Source organism: Mizuhopecten yessoensis, unplaced genomic scaffold, assembly GCF_002113885.1.
Source record: "Mizuhopecten yessoensis strain PY_sf001 unplaced genomic scaffold, ASM211388v2 scaffold716257, whole genome shotgun sequence".
In the NCBI taxonomy this organism is placed as follows: domain Eukaryota; kingdom Metazoa; phylum Mollusca; class Bivalvia; order Pectinida; family Pectinidae; genus Mizuhopecten; species Mizuhopecten yessoensis.
This window is the reverse complement of record NW_018480026.1, coordinates 123,831-144,445: the sequence shown is the minus strand read 5'-3', so window position 1 is coordinate 144,445 and position 20,615 is coordinate 123,831. Positions and strand designations below refer to the sequence as shown.

At 35.7% G+C, this 20,615-nt stretch overlaps 1 protein-coding gene across 1 annotated transcript; it reads left to right on the top strand.

Moving 5' to 3' along the window:
- The first annotated feature begins 18,703 nt into the window (after positions 1-18,703).
- On the top strand, positions 18,704-20,019 carry LOC110442384 (uncharacterized protein F54H12.2-like). The gene is made up of 2 exons (XM_021485967.1): positions 18,704-18,919; positions 19,486-20,019. The coding sequence occupies exons 1-2, from the start codon at positions 18,704-18,706 to the stop codon at positions 20,017-20,019; spliced, it is 750 nt and encodes a 249-aa protein (XP_021341642.1).
- The last annotated feature ends 596 nt before the right edge of the window (positions 20,020-20,615 follow it).

Below are 20,615 nucleotides of genomic sequence, written 5' to 3'. Positions count from 1 at the left end.
CAGCTGGATCACAGGGTTTCGCTGAAAGTGCATGAATTACACACATGCTATACTGATTGTTTATGCATGTTGTGACACATATCATCACAGCATGTGTGCACTCCAGACACTCACACCAAACCCCTGTGACTGGCGAGAGAAGGAAAAAAAAGTAACCATAAATGAATGAGAAGACAATCTGTTGTATATCAAAAGAAAATTTGAACAGCTTATCTAAGTAACTATAACAACTGATTTATTAATGTGTAACTTACAAATGTGTAAGCTTTCTAGTTTCCAATAGTGCACCGATTGACTAAGTTGAAGTTGGTTTGCGATATACTAGTTCCCGCACATACAACTACAGAGAAACATGGAGCAAGTAACATAAAAGCGAGAAGAGAAAAGGATGCGATTTACCGGCACCGGTTTGCAGCAAAAACATAATTCTCAGTCAACATAGCACTATATAATAACTAGTGAAAACAGTTACATTATCAAGGTATTTATATAATTCAGAAAATGTGCAATATTCCAAAAGTGTATAGTCACATTCAGTTCTTTATGTCACATATACATATTTTCTTGTCCACATATATCAGGTTTATCATTTTTTTTATACCGTAACTCTTATCATTCAGTTAACGTAGATTATCTCCCCTTACATATTAATGTTAAACATGTCATACAACAGAGAAGGCTGATTTTCTTATTTTCTCTCTCGTTTTGACTGAATATCATATTCTAATTTTACCTTTCAAGTACACAATAAACACTATTTTACTTCTATGCATCTACATAGGGCTTCTATTGTCAATATGTATGTATATATTTATATGAATAAAAATGCTTGCAAAAAATAGTTCACGTGTTTTTGGATTTACTTACGTAATGTTCATCTCGAATTCTTGTTTTTGTTGTTAACATCTTTGATGTGCTTGCGGATCACTTCGCTAATGCCATCATACAAATCAAAACGCACTCTCATTTCGGTGGCTTTGCATTTGCCATATATGGCACAGTTATAATACCACCCGTATTCAACACCACTATGTTCGTTGAGTTTACGAATGAGTTCCAGGTTGTCTTTCGTGATGTCATCCTGCATCTTTACACTGCTCCTCTCTTTGATTGTACGTCTTCTCCTCATGACCAAACTCTTCATCTCAATGTTATAAATTTTTACAATGAGTGGGCGTTGAGTCGCCTTCGATGAAAGTTTTTGGATAGCAACAATGTCCCTTTAATTCAGGTTTTTATCTCTCGTCTCCTCACTATCTTTTGTTGTCTCTTTACACATTTTCAGGAATCTGTCTCTCAAAATGTCCGCAGTCTCATCTTTTTCCTCCTTCTTCCCATCACTCGAATATGACATGTGCAGCTATACTGCTGATTGTAGTTCGTTTCACACTGTGTGATCTTCATCGCTGCTCTAAGACTTTCAATTTCACAGTTTTTCTGTTTTAACTGTTCTTTTAAAATGTCTGTTTCCATGAGGTAACCGTCGAATTCTCCTCAATAACTCTCACTCTCTCCTCAACCATGTTCCTGGTTTCTGTTAGTATCTCAGTTTTCAGCTTTATCACTGCACTATCCATGATTTCTTGAATTTCATCCCGCCTGGCCAGTTTATGTATAAACTGCATATCTTCCCTCATAATTCTCAATTCCTGCTGTAGCACTTTCCAAGAAATGTCTTCTCCGGCGTCAGACAATCGGGATAGTAATCCAGCTGGTTTACTACTGTAACTCGTCATCCTTTGCCGGTTACTCATTACGAATATGTGCTATGTCTCTGATAAGAACTTATATTCCCGTGTAGATACAGGTAACAGGTAAGAAACCCTGCGGGTGAGCTGTATTCAACCATGTAAAAATCGAATAAACACAGTTTTTTTTTGTCACTATCCGATGTAGATTTTTCCGAAGTATTCAGCATTTTCCAACTTCTTTACGATGACTTATTTCAAGTTATTGTTTTCGATATCTTTAAATATTGTTCATGTTGGATTTTGAATTCCTCGTTTTGAAAATGTAAATGGTTGAGACCTTCCAAACCCGGATGAATTCTTTTTTGAGTAAATGCTAAAACAATCAATGAGTTTGTGCATATGTTTATATAATTTGAAAAAAAATGTCTGTCAAATATCGCAAGTTGGTTACAATGTATACCTAATAGATGTGTTCAAAAGGTTTTCTGTCAGCAATGTTTTTGTTTTATTTTCTCCTAGGAAAACATTGGCCTTTGTAAGGATCGCCCGTGTGCCTCGAATGAACGATGTGTCAAGCTGTCAAATGGGAATTCGACTTGCATCCAAAATCGTAAATACTTATTTTTCATTTTCTATCTAAAAGTAAGAATTGCCAGTGTTATACAACACTTTCAATGCAGAGAGTCCTAGTGATCTGTGCTATTTTTCCAACGAAGAAAAGGTCAAATTGGTCGGCAGTTTTCTGATGTGATTTGTCTTGGTCTATTTACTATAGTTGAGAGTTGCATACTAAATAAATACATATCTCTTTTATATAAATATCTCCGCTAAAGGGATTTAACCTTCGAATTTCTACATTATAAAGCACGAAACTTTTTTAAACTTGTATTGAAATTAAGATCCTAGCATTGGTTATAAACACAACCGAGAATAATAACTTTGCAAATATTTTAATGATGAATGCAAAGTTCTTTTAAAAACATAATGTAAAAAATGTATTTGTCATAAACATTCTGAATTTGATAATCAATTCTTGGCATATTTGGAAGGAGATGATTCCAAATTCCTGGAAAAAAACCTTATTTCAATTAAATGAACACTAAACTATAGTCCTACCTGCCTAACCATTAACGAATATTTATAATATATCCGGGATGATATTCTAAACAGTTAAAACATACATTATGATGATCAAACTCACATGTAGACATACTAACATTTAAATAATGGAATATGTTTACATTCATCGAAAAGACCAAATGGCGTAAAAATTACTTAACATTCATAAGCTTGTAGATTGGTTAATTTGTAATCAATTGGTTATAATATATAAATACTTATTTGATTTTGATACATTCTTATTAGAAAATTACAACCATGTCTTATTTTGTTTATCTTCATATCGACACAACCTATCACGTTATGGACCTGATTTAGTTTCCTCGTAAAATGAACTGAAAAACATAATTTGTAAACAATGACAATTTAATTGTGTAATATGTCAACAAAATAAAATCTTACATATTACACCCTTTGGAATGTGATGGGACATCAATCAAATGGGGATGATCCTTAAGTTACAAATAACGAGGCTTCTGATGAGTACTTACACGTCTCAAACCTAGGATGATACTTGCATAATATTTTGCTTACCTTGAGGGAAGACCCCTTACTTGCCAAAGAAAACACTTTCCGAGTATTTGACAACTTAACAATCTTTTCTTAAGAGTTTATTCCCTGGGGCTTGTAAGTTATGTCTATCTTAGATTGCATTTCAAGAGCAGAGAGGTAGCTATGTCATCACGAAAAAAACAATAGCATGACGTCATCCTGTTTAATTTGATGCCGTCAACATAAAGCCTAACAGCCACCATGTTGATCAAATTTTCACTTAATGTGACGATTTTAAAATAATTCAATAGAAACGTATTAGAAATAAACTCTCACCCATATGAGTATGAGTAAGATTGGAAAACTCAAACCACGAAATTATGCATTAGGTGCAAAACTATTGGAAAACCTATGATATAACTCCAGTTTATGATAATATATATATATGTATGATTTTACATGAATTCCACATGAACACGGTTGCTATTGTGCTGCGTGAAAATGATTTATTTCATAACATCCCACTTAATGTTCCTTTTCCAGCTCGACCGATCGATCTCACATTTCTCCTTGATGGTTCAAGGTCCTTTGAATCATCAGAATTTTACTCTTTTCTTGACTGCATACAATACCTGGTTAATAGACTGTTGGATGTGCGACTGGCCGTAGCTACATTCAATACGAAAACAAAAATACCAATATATCTTGATCAGTACCTCAGCAAGTCAGATATGATATCGGGGCTTAATGAATCTGTAGTATATCCAAATAAGGCGGGGAACCAACTTGGACAGGCTCTGTTGGACGTTCACAGTGATATATACAACCAAGCAAGAGGCGATCGAGAAGAAGCAATCGATGTTCTTCTTGTTCTTCTTAGTCCAAATGATATGACCAAGGCAAATTTGAGTGATGATGCCGACTACATCAAATCAGCAGGTATTCACGTCATCACGGCAGGTATTGGCAGTTCGGAGGAGGGCTTAGAGATCATGCGGCAAGTCGCGTCAGAACCGGTTGAAAAACATATATTTAACGTCAATTTCACTGATAATTTGTACATCGTGTATGAAAGTATCTGTAATACGATCAACACAATACCGTAATTAACTGTTTTACATTATGGAATTGCCTCCAAATGGCTAAAATACAAAGCAATATTGAATCATATTATAGTTATTGTTTTAAGAAGTAGTTAATACAGAACCATACTATTGTTTGGAAATATCTATTATTAATTGATTGCATTGGTATACGGATAATTTAATCTAATTAAGCGTAAATAAAATATTATTTTCAATGTTTTGAAAAGAATAGTTGAGTCTCAATGAATAGTTTGAGTCACATTTATTAAGGTTAAATCAAGTCAATTTATCTTCAGAACGTTCGTTGATAAAAAGGGCCTCCCAGGAATATACAATTATTCATAAATACCATTTTTCATGTATTTAAAACTCTTTGTTGTTTATCACTTTTTAAAATTATTTTTGTTCAGTTATATATCATGATTAAATAAAAAAAAATAAAAAAAAATAAGGCACATCATGGTTATGTCGGGCTACCGAAGTGTGTCTGCTATTATATCCTATAAAAGGTCATTTTCAACAGAACGAACTAATAAGCTGTCCTCTACACTAGCGTCCTTTGCAAGTGACGAAGCAGATGAAATCGTCCCGGCTCGTGGGCCAGTTCCCTCAGCGACAGTAACACATGCCGAAAGCTCAAACGATGAGCTAGTCCTGTTGACAAAGTCGATCGACACAAGAATTCAGCCAACAGCATCTATTAAATTGTCATGTGGTTTCTTAGGAAACTCAACATTTCACAAATGCTTCGTGGCCTGATGAGCGTAGCCGCTGCACAACCGTTGATTACATTCTAACGGTCAGCTATCTCAGCGAACACGGAATAAAGTTCTGCCTTTTTGCAACTAAAATATTTTACAGAGTATCTTTATTCAAATTAAGATCCACTGTCAACTTTTAAGATAATCAATGCTTGTGAAACACCATGGAAATATAAATAAAATGATAAGAAATATGTATATTGAAACAACTTGTTTATTGCTCAACTGTGTATTTTGTCACCGTTGATAACGCATTATCTTTCCCGCGAAAAAGGCTGTTCAATTTTTTACGTGATTTTTTATTTTTTTTTCATAATTTCAAATAATAAAAGTGGATGTTATAGCAAGTAAATATAAGGTTTAAAATGAATCTATTTAACATTTATGAGAGTATGCAACGAAGTTCCGTTCGCCATATTCTCCAAGACGCGCATCTTCGAGCATCTTCGAATATGTGTTGCATACCCCCATAAATGTTAAAAAGATGCATTTCAAACCGAAAAATGATAATAACAGGAAACGTTTTTTTGTTTGTTTTTTCAAAAGTTAGGTTCAAACGATTATGTCTAAGAGGTGCAACATAATCTTTGAAAACAAGAAGCGGGCATTAAAATAATTTAAACAATAGTCACTATTTTTTTCATTCTCATTCATTGCATCCTCTTAATATACATTGATATTTGGAACGATGCTTTTCCTGTTTTCACCAATGTACTCGCAACTTATACATGTAGGACAAGTCGTATCACCCCAACATATGAAATCTCGGAATGTGTGATAAAGCTATACATTGCTGTGCTTTTGTTTAGAATTATTCAAAATTAACTAATTCTGGGTCATTTTCACAAGTGATCTCAATATTTATTTTTTAATGTAATGATGATCAAGAATATTTTGTAGCTTTTATTTCCACAAGACAAATGAGGAAATAGTTAACCCCTTTGTCATTGTTTACTTCAAAATATTCTTTATTTCTGATGAAACGTTTGTAACAGTTTTTGTACGTGTAATACTATATAGAGGATATTTAATGGTGTCTTCAGTAATAACAAATATATTTTACTCGTGTGGTTAATATTGTGATAATTTTGCGCACTCGTGAAAAATATCAAAATATTAGCCACGTTAGTGAAATATTTTTCTTTATTAATGAAGACACCATTACAGTTTCTATTTATTACATTTTTATAGCGTAAAACATGAAAAATGAAATGCATCAAAAAAGGGCTGGAATTTAAAAGCGTAATAATTAGCGCCATATTCTAATGACGTCACGCTTGAACACACGGCCACACGCCATTTTGAATGAGATACTCAACGTAATTCCGATGTTTTCTGCTGTTGGCTGGTATGATGCTTATAAAAATCCTGTTAATTGTATATCTATGTAAATACTTAAGTGTGTGTATCAAACATTTACCATAGCAACCACTTATTCTACCGTCGCTTCATTTGAATCTGAACAACAAATCGTTGCCTTTGAATGCAGCGAATAGAAGATACCGTTATGATTGGTCAATACCAAAAAGTGATATTTTCACACGGTGAAAATATCACTTTTGATATTTGTCACAGTGTGAAAATATTAGTTTCATCAAGTTGAAAGAATCCGATGTTTAAAGGGCACAAATGTACTAAATTTGTGATACTATCTTGGCCAATGGAATCGAATCAGTAGTTATTTTACTAAGCATATGTTTATCAATTTACTTGCCTTAACAATGCACTTTTACATCGTGCTGTATACATTTTATCTAAAGTATTTTCTGTTTATATCAGGTTGCCCGCGATGAATTGTTTTCCGTATTACTAAGTACAATTTGACAACGTATTGTCTGTTAGAACGATTATGATCAGCTACCTTTATCATGAATGTCAATGTTAAATCGTTAGAGTTGGTGCCACATCCGTTTCAGCTCCTAGGTTTGGGTACTATGTGATTATGTAGGTTTAGGGGTTAGTAAAATGTATCACCCCTGTGTGTGGTACACTTATAAATATTAGTTCCGGGTATTTTTTTAAGCTTCGAGTTAAACATTCCTAGAAGTTGCGATTACCCTATATACTTTTGTATGTGAGTGTATGTGTGTACAAATTCGGTTTGTTAAATGTATGAATTTTGTATTATTTTTAATGTTTCTATAGTGTGTTAAGTTAATGTTTGAATATGAAATGAACTATGAGTATGTTGTCAACTTTCATGTGATTGTATAACACACCCTTAATAATCCGATATCCTAACACATTGTTTATGTTTCTATGTATATATATTAAGATTAGTAGCTACATTTATATTGTACGGTTTTATTCCCCTGGACAATATATCTGAGGAATTCCAAATAAAAAAGGAAAACATCAAAAGATACTCATTTTTATCATTGTCAATAATATATATTCGGTTGATTTTTGTCCAAATTTGAAGAAAACTTAGCAATTCCTTTTCAATAGTGAAGGATTTTTGACATGTTGATCTATTCATAAACATGTATGTAGTTTCAATATTTGTATACGGAATTGGTTAGGCGTTATAATATGTTATTTCGATTGAATTTAATACATTTTTCAACTACTAAACATATAATTGAAATGAATGAAAATGGAAGAATGAATGATTACATGAAAAGCGTGAGAGAAGAAATGAAAGAGAAAATGAATGAAGGGAAAGAGGCCTTATATGTGAGGCTACATGTAGTTAGAGGAATGAACCCGAGGCACCCCAACCTCCAAAAAGATGATGCTTGGGAAATAAAATATGTTTTACCAATATAACCAAGTCATCTTCTATTTTTCATTGTCAACAGTTTCTTATGTACTTATTCAGGCTATTACTGTAAAGATATATATGAATTAAAAGCAAAGCTTGTTAAGAACGAATAGAATGATATCTATAGTACGTTAGTAATTGGTTCTCAATCATCTCCTAAAAATGTTTTTGTTTTTTTAATTTGTACATTTCTAATCGAACTGAAATTTTTTCGTTAAACTAAATTAAATCTTATTTGACTTAAAGCAGGAAAAAATAGAAAAAGTATGTTTTAAACAAATTGAATCTTATTTGAACCTTAAAAAAAAAAAAGGTTAAAATTAAGTAAAATCTAATTTAAACCTTAAGAGAGAATCCTACATGTTTTAAATTAAGTACATTATTGAACTTGATTATTGTACATATTCAAACTTATAAAAGTAAAGGGCCATTCACCCTAGCAAACGAATACCGATAAAACTCACCGGCCTATTGATCAGCAATCTTTTAAATAAAATATGTCCCCAACCCCCTACATATTATGTTAATATATAATTATGTTCCTGCTATACACGCACTGTAAAGTTCATTAGAAGAATTTTTCGCAATAGATAGTTTTGTATGTTTTACATTATATTATATGAAAACGTGCAGGCCAATACGGTTGATATCGTGTGCTATAATACCAGTTTCACTGTTACTAGGCTAGCTTATCTCTCCATGTCGTTTTTATTTAATGTCCATGTTAGTCGGCAGGTCATCATCGATGAACACGTGTGAGTAATGGGAAATTTCATTGTTTTTGCCACAAAACTTGGTATTGAACAAATGACCCAGGCTTTCGAGTTTCCTAGTACTCGTCACAACTCGGCATATTCCGCACCTAGGAAGGGTAGCGAAATCAGCCGAACGGGGAAGCTAGAAGTCGACTCTGATCATATGTACCGATAAAACCTGTCACACCTGAATGCAAATGTGTTATCATTTTATATATATATATTATGTTACATATGTGTGTTTTGGTTTTATTTATTTTTTATTTAAATAGAACATCATCTTTTCAAAGCATTTCTTACGGCTAGCAAACTTCAGATTTCTTCAAGGAGCAAATTCAATCCAGCATTTATAATTAGATTAAATAAGGTTATTTAGATATTAAACAAGTTATTTATTAATTTAATAATTAATTAACTATTATGGAGATGAGATGTTCAAACGTTTTATAAAATATATCATATTCACTTGATATGGAAGAGGTCTTATAGACATTGAGATGCTCGTGAGATTGAACATTACAAAGATATTGTTAATGTGTAAACTTTATTTCACACACAAATTGAGCAAATTAACGAATATATTTATAAAGGATTGCTCTCGACAGAACATCATTGTAATCAAACATTTATTATCAGTTGCACTTTCTTAATGTCTATATATGATATATATATAAATAAATAAATCAAAGAGTTATGACAAATTACTATTAAACTGGTAAAGCTTATCTCTCGAAAACAATGTGTTTCTCTTGTGATTTCATTATTGCTATTTCCGATCGGGGTAACAATTCCCATAAACTATGACGTCACAATGGAAGATGACGACGCAAAGCACTGTAACTTGACGTCATTATTAAGAATTTGACCAATGAAATCACGTCCAGGGTATTAACGCCTAGTGGGTAACCAAATCTGTTTCACAATTTACAGCAGATTTATCCAATAAATCGTAAGGGAGGAAATCTATGGTGGTTGTGAGAAAAAATTATGTTCAAATACTCTGGTATGTGATCTAAATGTTCTGTTCTATTTTGAGCATCATCTGGGATAAATTATGAAAATTAAATTATCACAAAAACTATATTACTTGTATCATGTTTAATTAGGTCACGTGAGACAAAGTATCAAGTGACCTATTGCGATCGCCTTTTGTCCGGCGTCGTGCGTCGTCCGTCGTCCGTCGTGCGTTTTGCGTCCGTAAACAATTTATATTTTCGACTTCTTCTCCAAAACCTCTAAACCGATTTCAATAAAATTTTGCAGAAATCTTCCATGGCCAAAGGTCAACCACATTTGTGAATAATATGGTCCCCAGTCCCAGGGGCATGAGGCGCGGGGCCAAAAAGGGTCAAATTGTCTAAAATTTCAAAAATCTTCTTCTCAAGATTCAGATATGGTAGAATCAAATATTCTTTAGAGATGGAAAAGTCTTAAGATGCTTTACCAAAATAGTGAATTTCATGACCCTGGGGTCTCACGTTTCCCCCTGGGGAGGGGGTAAACGTTACTATAGTTTATATAGGGAAATCCCATTTTGGACCAGCATTTGTTTCATTTCCATTGGAATTGTTTCAAACTTGGTTAGCATTATCAGTATTCGATAGCAGTTTGATGGTATGCACATTTCAGCCCTGACTGACCCCCAGTGGCTGATGGGTCGGGCCAAAAAGGGTCAAATTGTCTAAAATTTCAAAAATCTTCTTCTCAAGATTCAGGAATGGTAGAATCAAATATTCTTTAGAGATGGAAAAGTCTTAAGATGCTTTACCAAAATAGTGAATTTCATGCCCCTGGGGTCTCACGTTCCCCCCTGGGGAGGGGTAACCTTTACTGTTGTTTATTTGTGAATTATATGGTCCCCAGCCCCCAGGAGCTCATATTGTATCTAGAAAACCACATGTTTCCTTTGGAAATACATTATGTCTGTTTTCGATCACTACACACCGCGTGGAGGCATACGATCCCAACGTTTCGCGGTGGTGCTTTTTTTGCCCGTCACGGTGACTCCACGTTCAGTCCCCCACCATCACTCCACGGTGGAACGTGACTCCACACTACACCTCTACTCCGCCATTGAACCGCGTGGAGGTAACGTGGAGGTGGTCTAGAGTCGTAAAACGACACCAGGTATTCATAACGTGGAGGGATTGTACATTTTAGACACCCATTCTCCACAATGGTGCCATCCCTTTTCACTTTCAAACAGCTTAACATGTCAGGCCTGTTTGTGGAGCTGTTGGATTATTGACTTTCGTTAGGATATACGTAACGGTAGATATATCAGGGATTTAGTTAACTCATCACTTTTGGTATCAGTATTTTTTTCATTTATATTTGAATTTGAATGCAACACTTATCCTAAATGTGGACAAATCTACAAAAAGGCGTTACTGTAATATATGATTTTCCTTGTTTGGAATCATTTGGACCGGTATTTTCTTTTGTCAGGCCGATTGAAATTATTAAGTTGCTCATTACGCGCACCCTTGCCAGGTACCCCTATCGGTAAGTAAGGAATGATCCAGTTCTTACCAAAATGAAATGTTCAAATATAACATTACCAAAATAACGGAAATCATACCAAAACGACAGTCACACTATGCCGCATTTAATCAAACGATTTCCTATAAAAAAATATCGTGATCTTGTTGTAAATAGGTACTGTTTTATCATCTAATTTGTATTATGTTGCGTAACAAAAGATGCACTTTGATATGTTTTCAAATATGGAGGTCAAGATCATTTTATCTCAAATCAAAATTTAACTATTTTTCAAGAACTACAATTTCACAAGAATCTGTTCAGTTCGGAGTAGTTTTTCGAAGAAAAAAACAAGACATATACACTTATTCGATTTTTTTCCCTCGGGCCAGAAACCTGAACACACCAATAGTTTTATTGATCAACTAAATTGTTTTTGCCTCGATAACTCTGCACTCTTTCAGTATATATTATGATGTAGAAAAAACCCCAAAAGAAACATGTAGTTTTAGATACTATCTTATCACATTGAATTGTCCACAGAACAAATTGGTTCCACTCTAGACAAAGATATTATTTTATTTCGTCAAAAATGAAATGCAAACAATCCATACCACAATAGAAACACTATTGATAATACTAAAAAAAAATGCTTTATTGAACACGATTTGAATTCAGGTACATTACTTGTTATNAAAAAAAAAAAAAAAAAAAAAAAAAAAAAAAAAAAAAAAAGATATCTATCTATCTTGCCTGCTGTGCGTCGAACCTCTTACCTCTATATTTTGGGATACGCAATATTCGACAAAAAATGAGCGCGCTAGATTCCGTTGACAATATAGATGCTCATAAAGTCGTGATTCCTTGTTAATCCTGTTTTCTCTGAACGAAATTGTAACTAAAAGTACGGAAACAGCAATTTATTATATCATTTTTCGTTTGTCGTTTCAAAAAGTAAAATATGTATAGTTCCGTTCAGAGGACTGAATAGTCTGCTATATTATTCTGTGAAAATACTCCAGGCTAAAAACAAGTGCGAACGCCGTGATAGCTTCCGTTTCTGAAAAGCAAACCTTTGCCTCGCCTCGATACTGGTAACCCACATCAAAACAGCCTTTTTGTATTTTACCGGAAAGCTTCTTAATTGATATTTTCCATCGCTACTGACAGTTGTATGTAAGACTTATATGTATAAGAAAGTGCTATATAAACATGAACGACGACTTTTACAATTTAAATGATAAGGAGCTATTATCTAGGAGGCAAATGATGTGTCACTCATCAGACGGATCAGCGTGTTCAAATCTCACAAATAAGAGTAATTTATCATTGTACCACCTTATTAGTCAAGATATCGAATGTTCCTTGTTTTTTTTTCTCTTGTGTGATGCACTTGCACTGATTGTGGTTTGCATATAATGAAACACACTCTGGCAATGTCTGAAGACATTGGTTTGAAATAGAATATTTGAAGACACATAATCTACGTACTAGCGTCACCATGATGTAAATGTTTGACATTTAACATATGAGTCGGATGGCTCTCGGAAATAAAGAAACTGAACTGAACTGAAATCAGGTACTCCCTTACCAACCTGCTGACAGTAATCAGTAACAATATATATTGTACTTGACCTTCAAAAATCAGTGACAGTATATTTGGTACTAGACCTACAAAATCAGTGACTGTATATGTTATATATGACCTTCATAAATCATTGACAGTATGTATGGTATATGACCTTCAGAACTCAGCGACAGTCAATATGGTATAGTACCATAGTGATATGTGACAGTAAATATGGTACATGACCTCCAAAACTCAGTAACAGTATATATGACCTTAAACGATCAGTGGCAGTATGTATATGGTAAATGAACTTCAAGAAACAGTGACAGTATGTTTGGAACGTGATCTTCAAGAATCGGTGACACGGTATATGACCATAGAAAGCAATGAATGTATATATGAACCAAGAGTTTCGAAAATAAGTGACAGTTAATATGGTACAATACCATTATGATCATTGACAGTTTATATAGTACTCGACATTCAGAAATAAGTGGAAGTATATATGGTAAATGATCTTCAAGAATCAGTGACAGTATGTTTGGTAGGTGACCTTCAAGAATCAGTGACAGTACGTTTGGTAGGTGACCTTCAAGAATCAGTGACAGTGTATACAGTACATGACCTTCAATCATCAGTGACAGCATCTATGGTATGTGACCATAGTACTATCTGACAGAATATATAGCATATGACGTTCAAAACTAAGTGATAGTAGATATGATACGTGACCTTCAAAAATAAGGGACAATATATATATATAGTACATGACCTTCTAAAATCAGTGAGAGCATACATGGTACTGGACCATATTATATGTGACAGTATATATTGTATATGACCATAGTTATAAGTGATATTATATATGGTACAATACATTTAAAAATCAGTGATAGTATATATGGTACATGACCTTCATAAATCAGTGACAGCAGATATGGTACGTGACATTCGAGAATCAGTGGTAGTACAATGTATTTATAGTACAAAACCATAATAATCAGTCACTATATTATGTATCATGGTATATGAACTTCAAAAAAGGGTGACAGTATATATGGTACATGACCATAGTTATATTTGACGGTATATATGTTATAGGACCATAGTAATCAGTGATTGTATATATGGTACAGGACCATAGTTATAGGTGAGAGTATACATGTGACAGTATATATTGTACTGGACCATAGTAATCAGTGACAGTATATATGGTACATATGGAACTTCGTAATCATAATTTTATAGTTGAAGACCCTCCCCCCCCCCTCCAAAGAAAGACAGGAATTCTTGTTATTCATGACTTAGATTTAAACATATATATTTACTGTTTTTTTCTTTTTTCTTTTCCTCTCAGCAAGATCGACAAACGGAAAGTCCTTTAGGTACACTCATCTGTACTTTTCTTTTTCCCTCTGTGGCATTTTCCAACGCCTGTCCAAGAGCGCTACGCGCCTCTTACTGAGTGTGACAGATCCGTTACTACGAGTAGATATATTTTACAGGTATTAAACAGTCACTACCAGTCCCTACCAGTCCCTGTCAGTCCTTATCGGTCCCTGTCGGTGCCTGCCAGTCCCCCTGTCCGTCCCTATCAGTCCCTATCGGTCCCTGTCGGTGCCTGTTCCCCCTGTCAGTCCTTGTTGCTGTTAGTCCCCCCTGTCAGTCATTGTCACTGTTAGTCCCTGTCGGTCCCTGTCAGTTCTTCTGTTGGTCCCCCTGTCGGCCCCCCTGTCAGTCCCCCTATCGGTCCCTATCAGTCCCAATCGGTTAGGAGTATATATATAGTGAGTGAGGAGAATTTTCGACACATTCAATGGCTCAAGCACAAATAGATCAGATCAAGAAAAAAGACATCAATGTAACAAACATTTCACCCAACAGAGTCGTCTGACGCCTCAGTCTTACACAGGAAGTCATTGTCAGAAAATTGTAAGGTAGGCTTAGAATTTGTCTGGTGGACGAAGGAAAGAAAACAAGACTATCGGGAGAATTTTTTAAGAAACTTTTAACTCTATCGGAGAGTTTGTGGTGTATCTGTGTATTTATAGAACGTTAACTTTTTAATGGATAAGGTCACAGACAGCGTTTGTATCAGAACGTGTTATGATACGGCTATAATACGTCCACATCATCCATCATTGATCAAATGTTGTAACCGTGTGGACACATTTGCTAATTGGTCAAAACATCACCATCAATCTCCATATCATCTCGCCAGTAACGGATTTTTCTACACCGGTATCGAAGATGGCGTTTCGTGTTTCATGTGTGGTATCACCCTTAAAAAATTGGAACTATTTTGACGACATCAAAACGGAGCACATGAGGTGGTCAAAAGACTGTCTGTTTCAACAGATGATGTTCGTCATTTAAATATTTTGAGTTACGTTATCATATTAAAAGATCATACCAATACGTACATGTGTTATAATGGAATTAAACACAGACTCGGAGACTACTGAAAAAGCTGCTGCATCTCTCTCATGCATACGTTATAAAATCAAAAATAACAGAACTATTCGTATGTTTAGGCTGTGAGAATCGTCGAGCGAGTCAACATGAACATGAATGTCTGATGTATTCCAGTGCTGTTGCTATAGACTTACATTTTGACGAAGCATTGACCGTTACAAATCATTTGGAAGTGGAAAAGACTTTGCGCGAGTTTGTCATTCAATCTTGTATACCTACAGACACATTGCAACGTCTGATGCAAGACGAACGTTTGAGGGACGAGAACTATGTGAATCAAAGGTATAGCGAAAAGATAAAGAAATACGTGAAGAAAATCGGTGAAGTTCAAGCATACCTATTCATCTGACTAACAGATAGTAAACGTAAAATACAGTATGAGCGGTGATCAGTAAGTGGAAATTGACGTTGATGGTGATCAGCTTTCCGTAATCGTTGACGAATACGAGAGACGTCGTAGATACATTTGTCTAATCTGTGTATGTTATTGTGAAAACTACTCTGACAGAGGTGAGAAACGACTAGTGAAACACATATTGAAAGAGCACCCGAAAGATACGTTGATGTAATGGTGAACTTACTGTAGACAAATAATAAAGTAACGCTATAGGAAAGAATATTAGCAGCGTATCTATTCATTCTACTTATAGATGGACACTGATACTGCTCGCCCAGTTCACCTACACATGACGATCTGTGACGATCGGTTGTTAACATTTGCTCAGTGGGCAGGTAAACTTCGTCAGAGTCCTTATCAGTTATCCTGTGACGTTTTTTACGAGAGTGTCAGCGATTGCGTGACTTGTTATTAGTGTGGGAAAACACTGAAATATTGGAACCAAAAAAACTTTTCTATAGAATGCATCGATCAGCATTGTGTTTTTACCTAACCCACCTAGTAATAACATTAAGATATCCCCATGGGAATGAATGCTACTTTAGATGCGCCGGAAGTCGTCAGTATGGACAACTTATTGAAATTGATGTATGCAAACCACGTCAGAGAAATCATAAGTGAAAGACAATCTGATGTGATGGTCGCCTTTATTCATCTAGATGACATCAGAGTGGTTCGTGACAGTATTCGAGAGACTGTTCGTTTTAAAATAGTCATGTCCATGAATCGTGTAGAACACTGGTTTCATAAAACAGCACAATAAAAGACTACATATAACTATATTGTCTGTATTATCATTGAATATGTTGACCGAGGAAGAGAAGCGACTTATAAATGAGGTGTATTTCAATTCCGAGAATGGAGTTAGTTTAAACAGTCCAACGAAAGTTCATCAAGTTTTGAAATCCCAAGGATTCACTTCGCCAGGCCATACAAGATTAGAAGATATATTCAGAGCTTGGACGATTAAAGCTTACAAAATACAATCAAGCGTTCTTTCAAGAGAGCAAGAGTGGAAGTATCCGGTCCTTACGAGGAGTTTCAAGCCGATGTCGCAGACGTGTCGAACCTTTCTAAACAGATTGATAGTATTCGGTAGTTGTCGTCGTCATAGATGTATTCAGCCGCTTCTTATGGGTGGAACCTACAAAACGAAAACGACAAAAGACGTGTTAGATGCGCTTAGAAAGAACGTCAGACACGTCAGACACGCAAAAAAAAAAACGTTTGTATACTGACGCAGGTAAAGAATTTACCGGGAAATTGATGAGACGATATTGTGAAGACAATGACATTAAATACTTTACTAGTCGCACTGAACAGAAAGCTTCCGTAGTCGAGCGTGTCATACGAACGCTGAAGACTACGATGTATAGGTATTTCACGAAATACAGAACTTATGTATATGCAGACAAATTGCAAGATTTTGTCAAGAGTTACAATGCTACACCTCACAGAACGTTATAAATGGTACTGCTCCCAAAGATGTTAACAAAAACAACAAAGCCAATATTTTCGCCTTCATGTATCACAGAAAGAAACAGAACAAAAATAGATGACTGTGATCATAAATAAGAACCAGTTATATTTGTCACGTTTTATTTCACAACAATGATCACAGTCATCTGTAAATAAAACAAGGGTACAATTACATTGTGTTTACATCGACAGACAATTAAACTGTACACTATTAATATGAACGATTGAGATACAAACAATTGAAGCGTTCGCTTAAAGCTTACAGTGAGACACATAATAAAATGATGATAACATACCTATCAGGTATTATGATGTAAACATTATATAAAACAAGCCCACGTGCCGACTACAGCTTGAAACTCAACCCGGATGCTATTCTTTACTCCTAATAAGAAAAACGATACCCGGATATTCCGGAACACTAACAACCTACATGCAAAGGGCGATAATCCTCTACTTAAGGTTTAAGATTGAAAGCCTGGTGAGAATCTCACATTTAAAAACAACCTTTTAAACGAGCTTATCAACAACAATGGTCTTTAGAAATATTCAAAATCAACAAGCGTTTCTTACGTCAAGGTATACCAAAGTACCAGTTAATAGACCTTTTGAACGATTCAATCACGGGGAGCTTTTATCAATCCGAACTAAAGAGAGTGGACAAGGACGAAAACGCGTTATGGTACATCGAAGAAAAAATGAAAAAGCGTAAGAGAGCCGGTCAAATTCGAGGGCTGGCCATCTAAATATAACCAGTGGATAGCAGAGAAAGACATCAGAGATGTAAGCAAAGATGTCACATTTCGTAGTCATTCACAGCGATGGAAGTAAGAATTACTTTCCTCAAAAAAACCCTTGCCAATTTGATGCGATCTTCCAAACACCGTTAAATCTACATGGAAAGTGGCCTTAGTCGACATCGAGTTTGCTACGAGTGGTACGAAGACGAGACAGCACTTATACCTACACAGTGACGTATGTGACGAAAGCTTCTTCGATGGTGAAAAGGAAACTCTTCTCCGTCCGGTAAGAGCAATAAAAGAAGCAAACTGGTCCCAATCGTTCAATGTTCCATTCTCCGTATCTGTGAAAAAGTCAGAAGTTAAAGACATAGAATTTTATATAAGGACGGGAAAGCGTGATTCACCTTCATTCTTAAAATATGAAGCGACGATCACTCTTCACTTTCAACAATATCCTTTCTAGCATGAAAGTTTCAAAGATGTACGTTCCCAACGTGGGGAAATGGATGTGGAAAAGAGAATGCTTTTGTAGACAAAACGAAACGAAACGTGAAGCAATTCGGTGGCGGATTGTCACAAAATTCGAACGAATTCATGATTCCCATAGGCAAAAACGATGTGAGGGAAATTCTTACCTGTGCGAGAGGTAGACGTAAGCATGGTCTCTCCAGCTCAACCAGTACTAGAACAAACCAAATCCAAGATGAAAAGGAAACGAACTCCAAATCGCCGTCAGTCTGCCAGGAAACGCCGACGTGTCAACACTCCACGAACGCATCTGATGAAAAGAAAAACAAGTACAACAAAACGGAAGGCGAGTTAACTGAAAAGTAAAGCCAAAGGGAAAGCTGTGAAAAAGAATAAGAGGAAAAATAAGGGTCTGATATCACAATGGCTGCGTTAAACAAAGAGTTCTTCAGAGAAGCACAACCGTCAGAATTAGCGATATTTGACCTTCCACCGCCACAGACAGCTGTCGAAAACATTTACTATCATGACGTGTTACCGTTATCTCAAATCACGAGCGATTCTGTAGTAGAATTCGTCGTTTCCGGACAAAACGGATTGGAATTACTAGATTTACGGAACAGTCTGATCTATGCAAAGGTAAAAATAACTAAAGCGGACGGAACCACCATGTCCCTAACCGATGATGTGGGACCCATCAATTTGTTTCTACCTTCGTTATTTTCACAAGTAGACAGTTCTCTACAGGGGAAGAACATAGTTTCAACGACGAGTCATTATTCCTATAAGGCTTACATACAGAGTCTTTAGAAATACGGTGATGAAGCAAAGACAACTCAGTTGACTTCCCAAATATGGAAGCGGGACGACGAGGGAAATATGGGTGAACATAGTCCTAGGACCGGAGCAAACAACGCTCTCTTGCAAAGAGCTCAAATGTTCGAAGGTGGGAAAGTGGTAGATGTGGTCGGTCCGCTCTATCACGATTTTTTTCAAAATGGATAGGTATGTATTGAATCAAGTCAACGACAAACTTTATCGTTCTAAATCAAGTTTTTGTCTCCTATCCGGCACCGCATCCGCCGATTAAAAGGTATCATTTAAAGATATTCGACTACGTGTGAGCAAAGTCAAGGTCAACCCGGCCGTCATCTATGCACAAAGTCAAGCTTTCGACGTGACCAATGCCAAATATCCATTTACAGACCATAATCAAGCAGATGACCATCCCTACTGGGACAACAAACTTCACTTACGATAATATATTCCAAGGTGTGAGACCAAACCTCGTCGTAGTTGGATTCGTAAACGCCACCAGTACCACCGGTGACTACGAACAGAACCCCTGGGTTTTCAAACCCTATAACGTCACATCCCTAGGAGTCTACGTAGATGGAATACCAGTCGGTGGAAACCCCATAAAACTCAAGTACAGTGCAACCGGCGGTCAGACCACCATTCCAGTCCTTAGGACCATGTTACAATCGACGGGGAAATGGCTTGACGATACCGGTTCTGACATAGAGAGGGACGACATTGCAAAAGGTTATGCACTCTACACCTTCGAATTGGAACCTACCTTTCAAACCAATCAATATCTCACCTTACTCAAACAAGGGAACGTCAGACTAGAGTTCATCTTTGGGACGGCATTTACGACAGCGGTGTTCTGCATCATTTACTGCGAATATCCGGGTTACTTTGAAATCAACGCTGCGAGAGATATAGTGTTACCATGAACACCTCACAGTTGCGTTGCGTCATAGACTGTGATCCTGTAATGAGAAAAACGGTGATGGGGGTTTACGCTCGTGACGAGATACCGAGTGAAATGGAAACATTTCCAATTGGTTACATCGTTAATACGGACAATCGTGATAGTCCGGGAAGACACTGGCTAGCTTTCTATTGTACATCAAAGGAAAAGAAGGAATTTTTCGATAGTTATGGACATTCATTTAAGTAATTTTCGCTTGAAGCTAATACCTACAACGATAGACGGCTGCAGAGTAACACACCGAAAGTGTGTGGACAATATTGTTTGTACTACCTGCTGAATCGTTGCAGAGGGATAACGATGGAATCCATCCTAAAACCTTTTGGAAATAACTTAGAAGCAAATGACAATTATGTATACGAATTCATTCAGAATTCATTTTCTTACTGTTTTTACTATACACGTACTCATCAAACATGTTGTGTCGAACTGTAAAAAGTCTGTTAAAGTATACAGGAAATATTATTAATGTATAGAAAAAAAAAGAAAAAAAAGGTTGCAGAAAAAAATAATCTTGTAAATAGTAAAGTTTTGTGTTTGTGTCTTCATTTTATAATC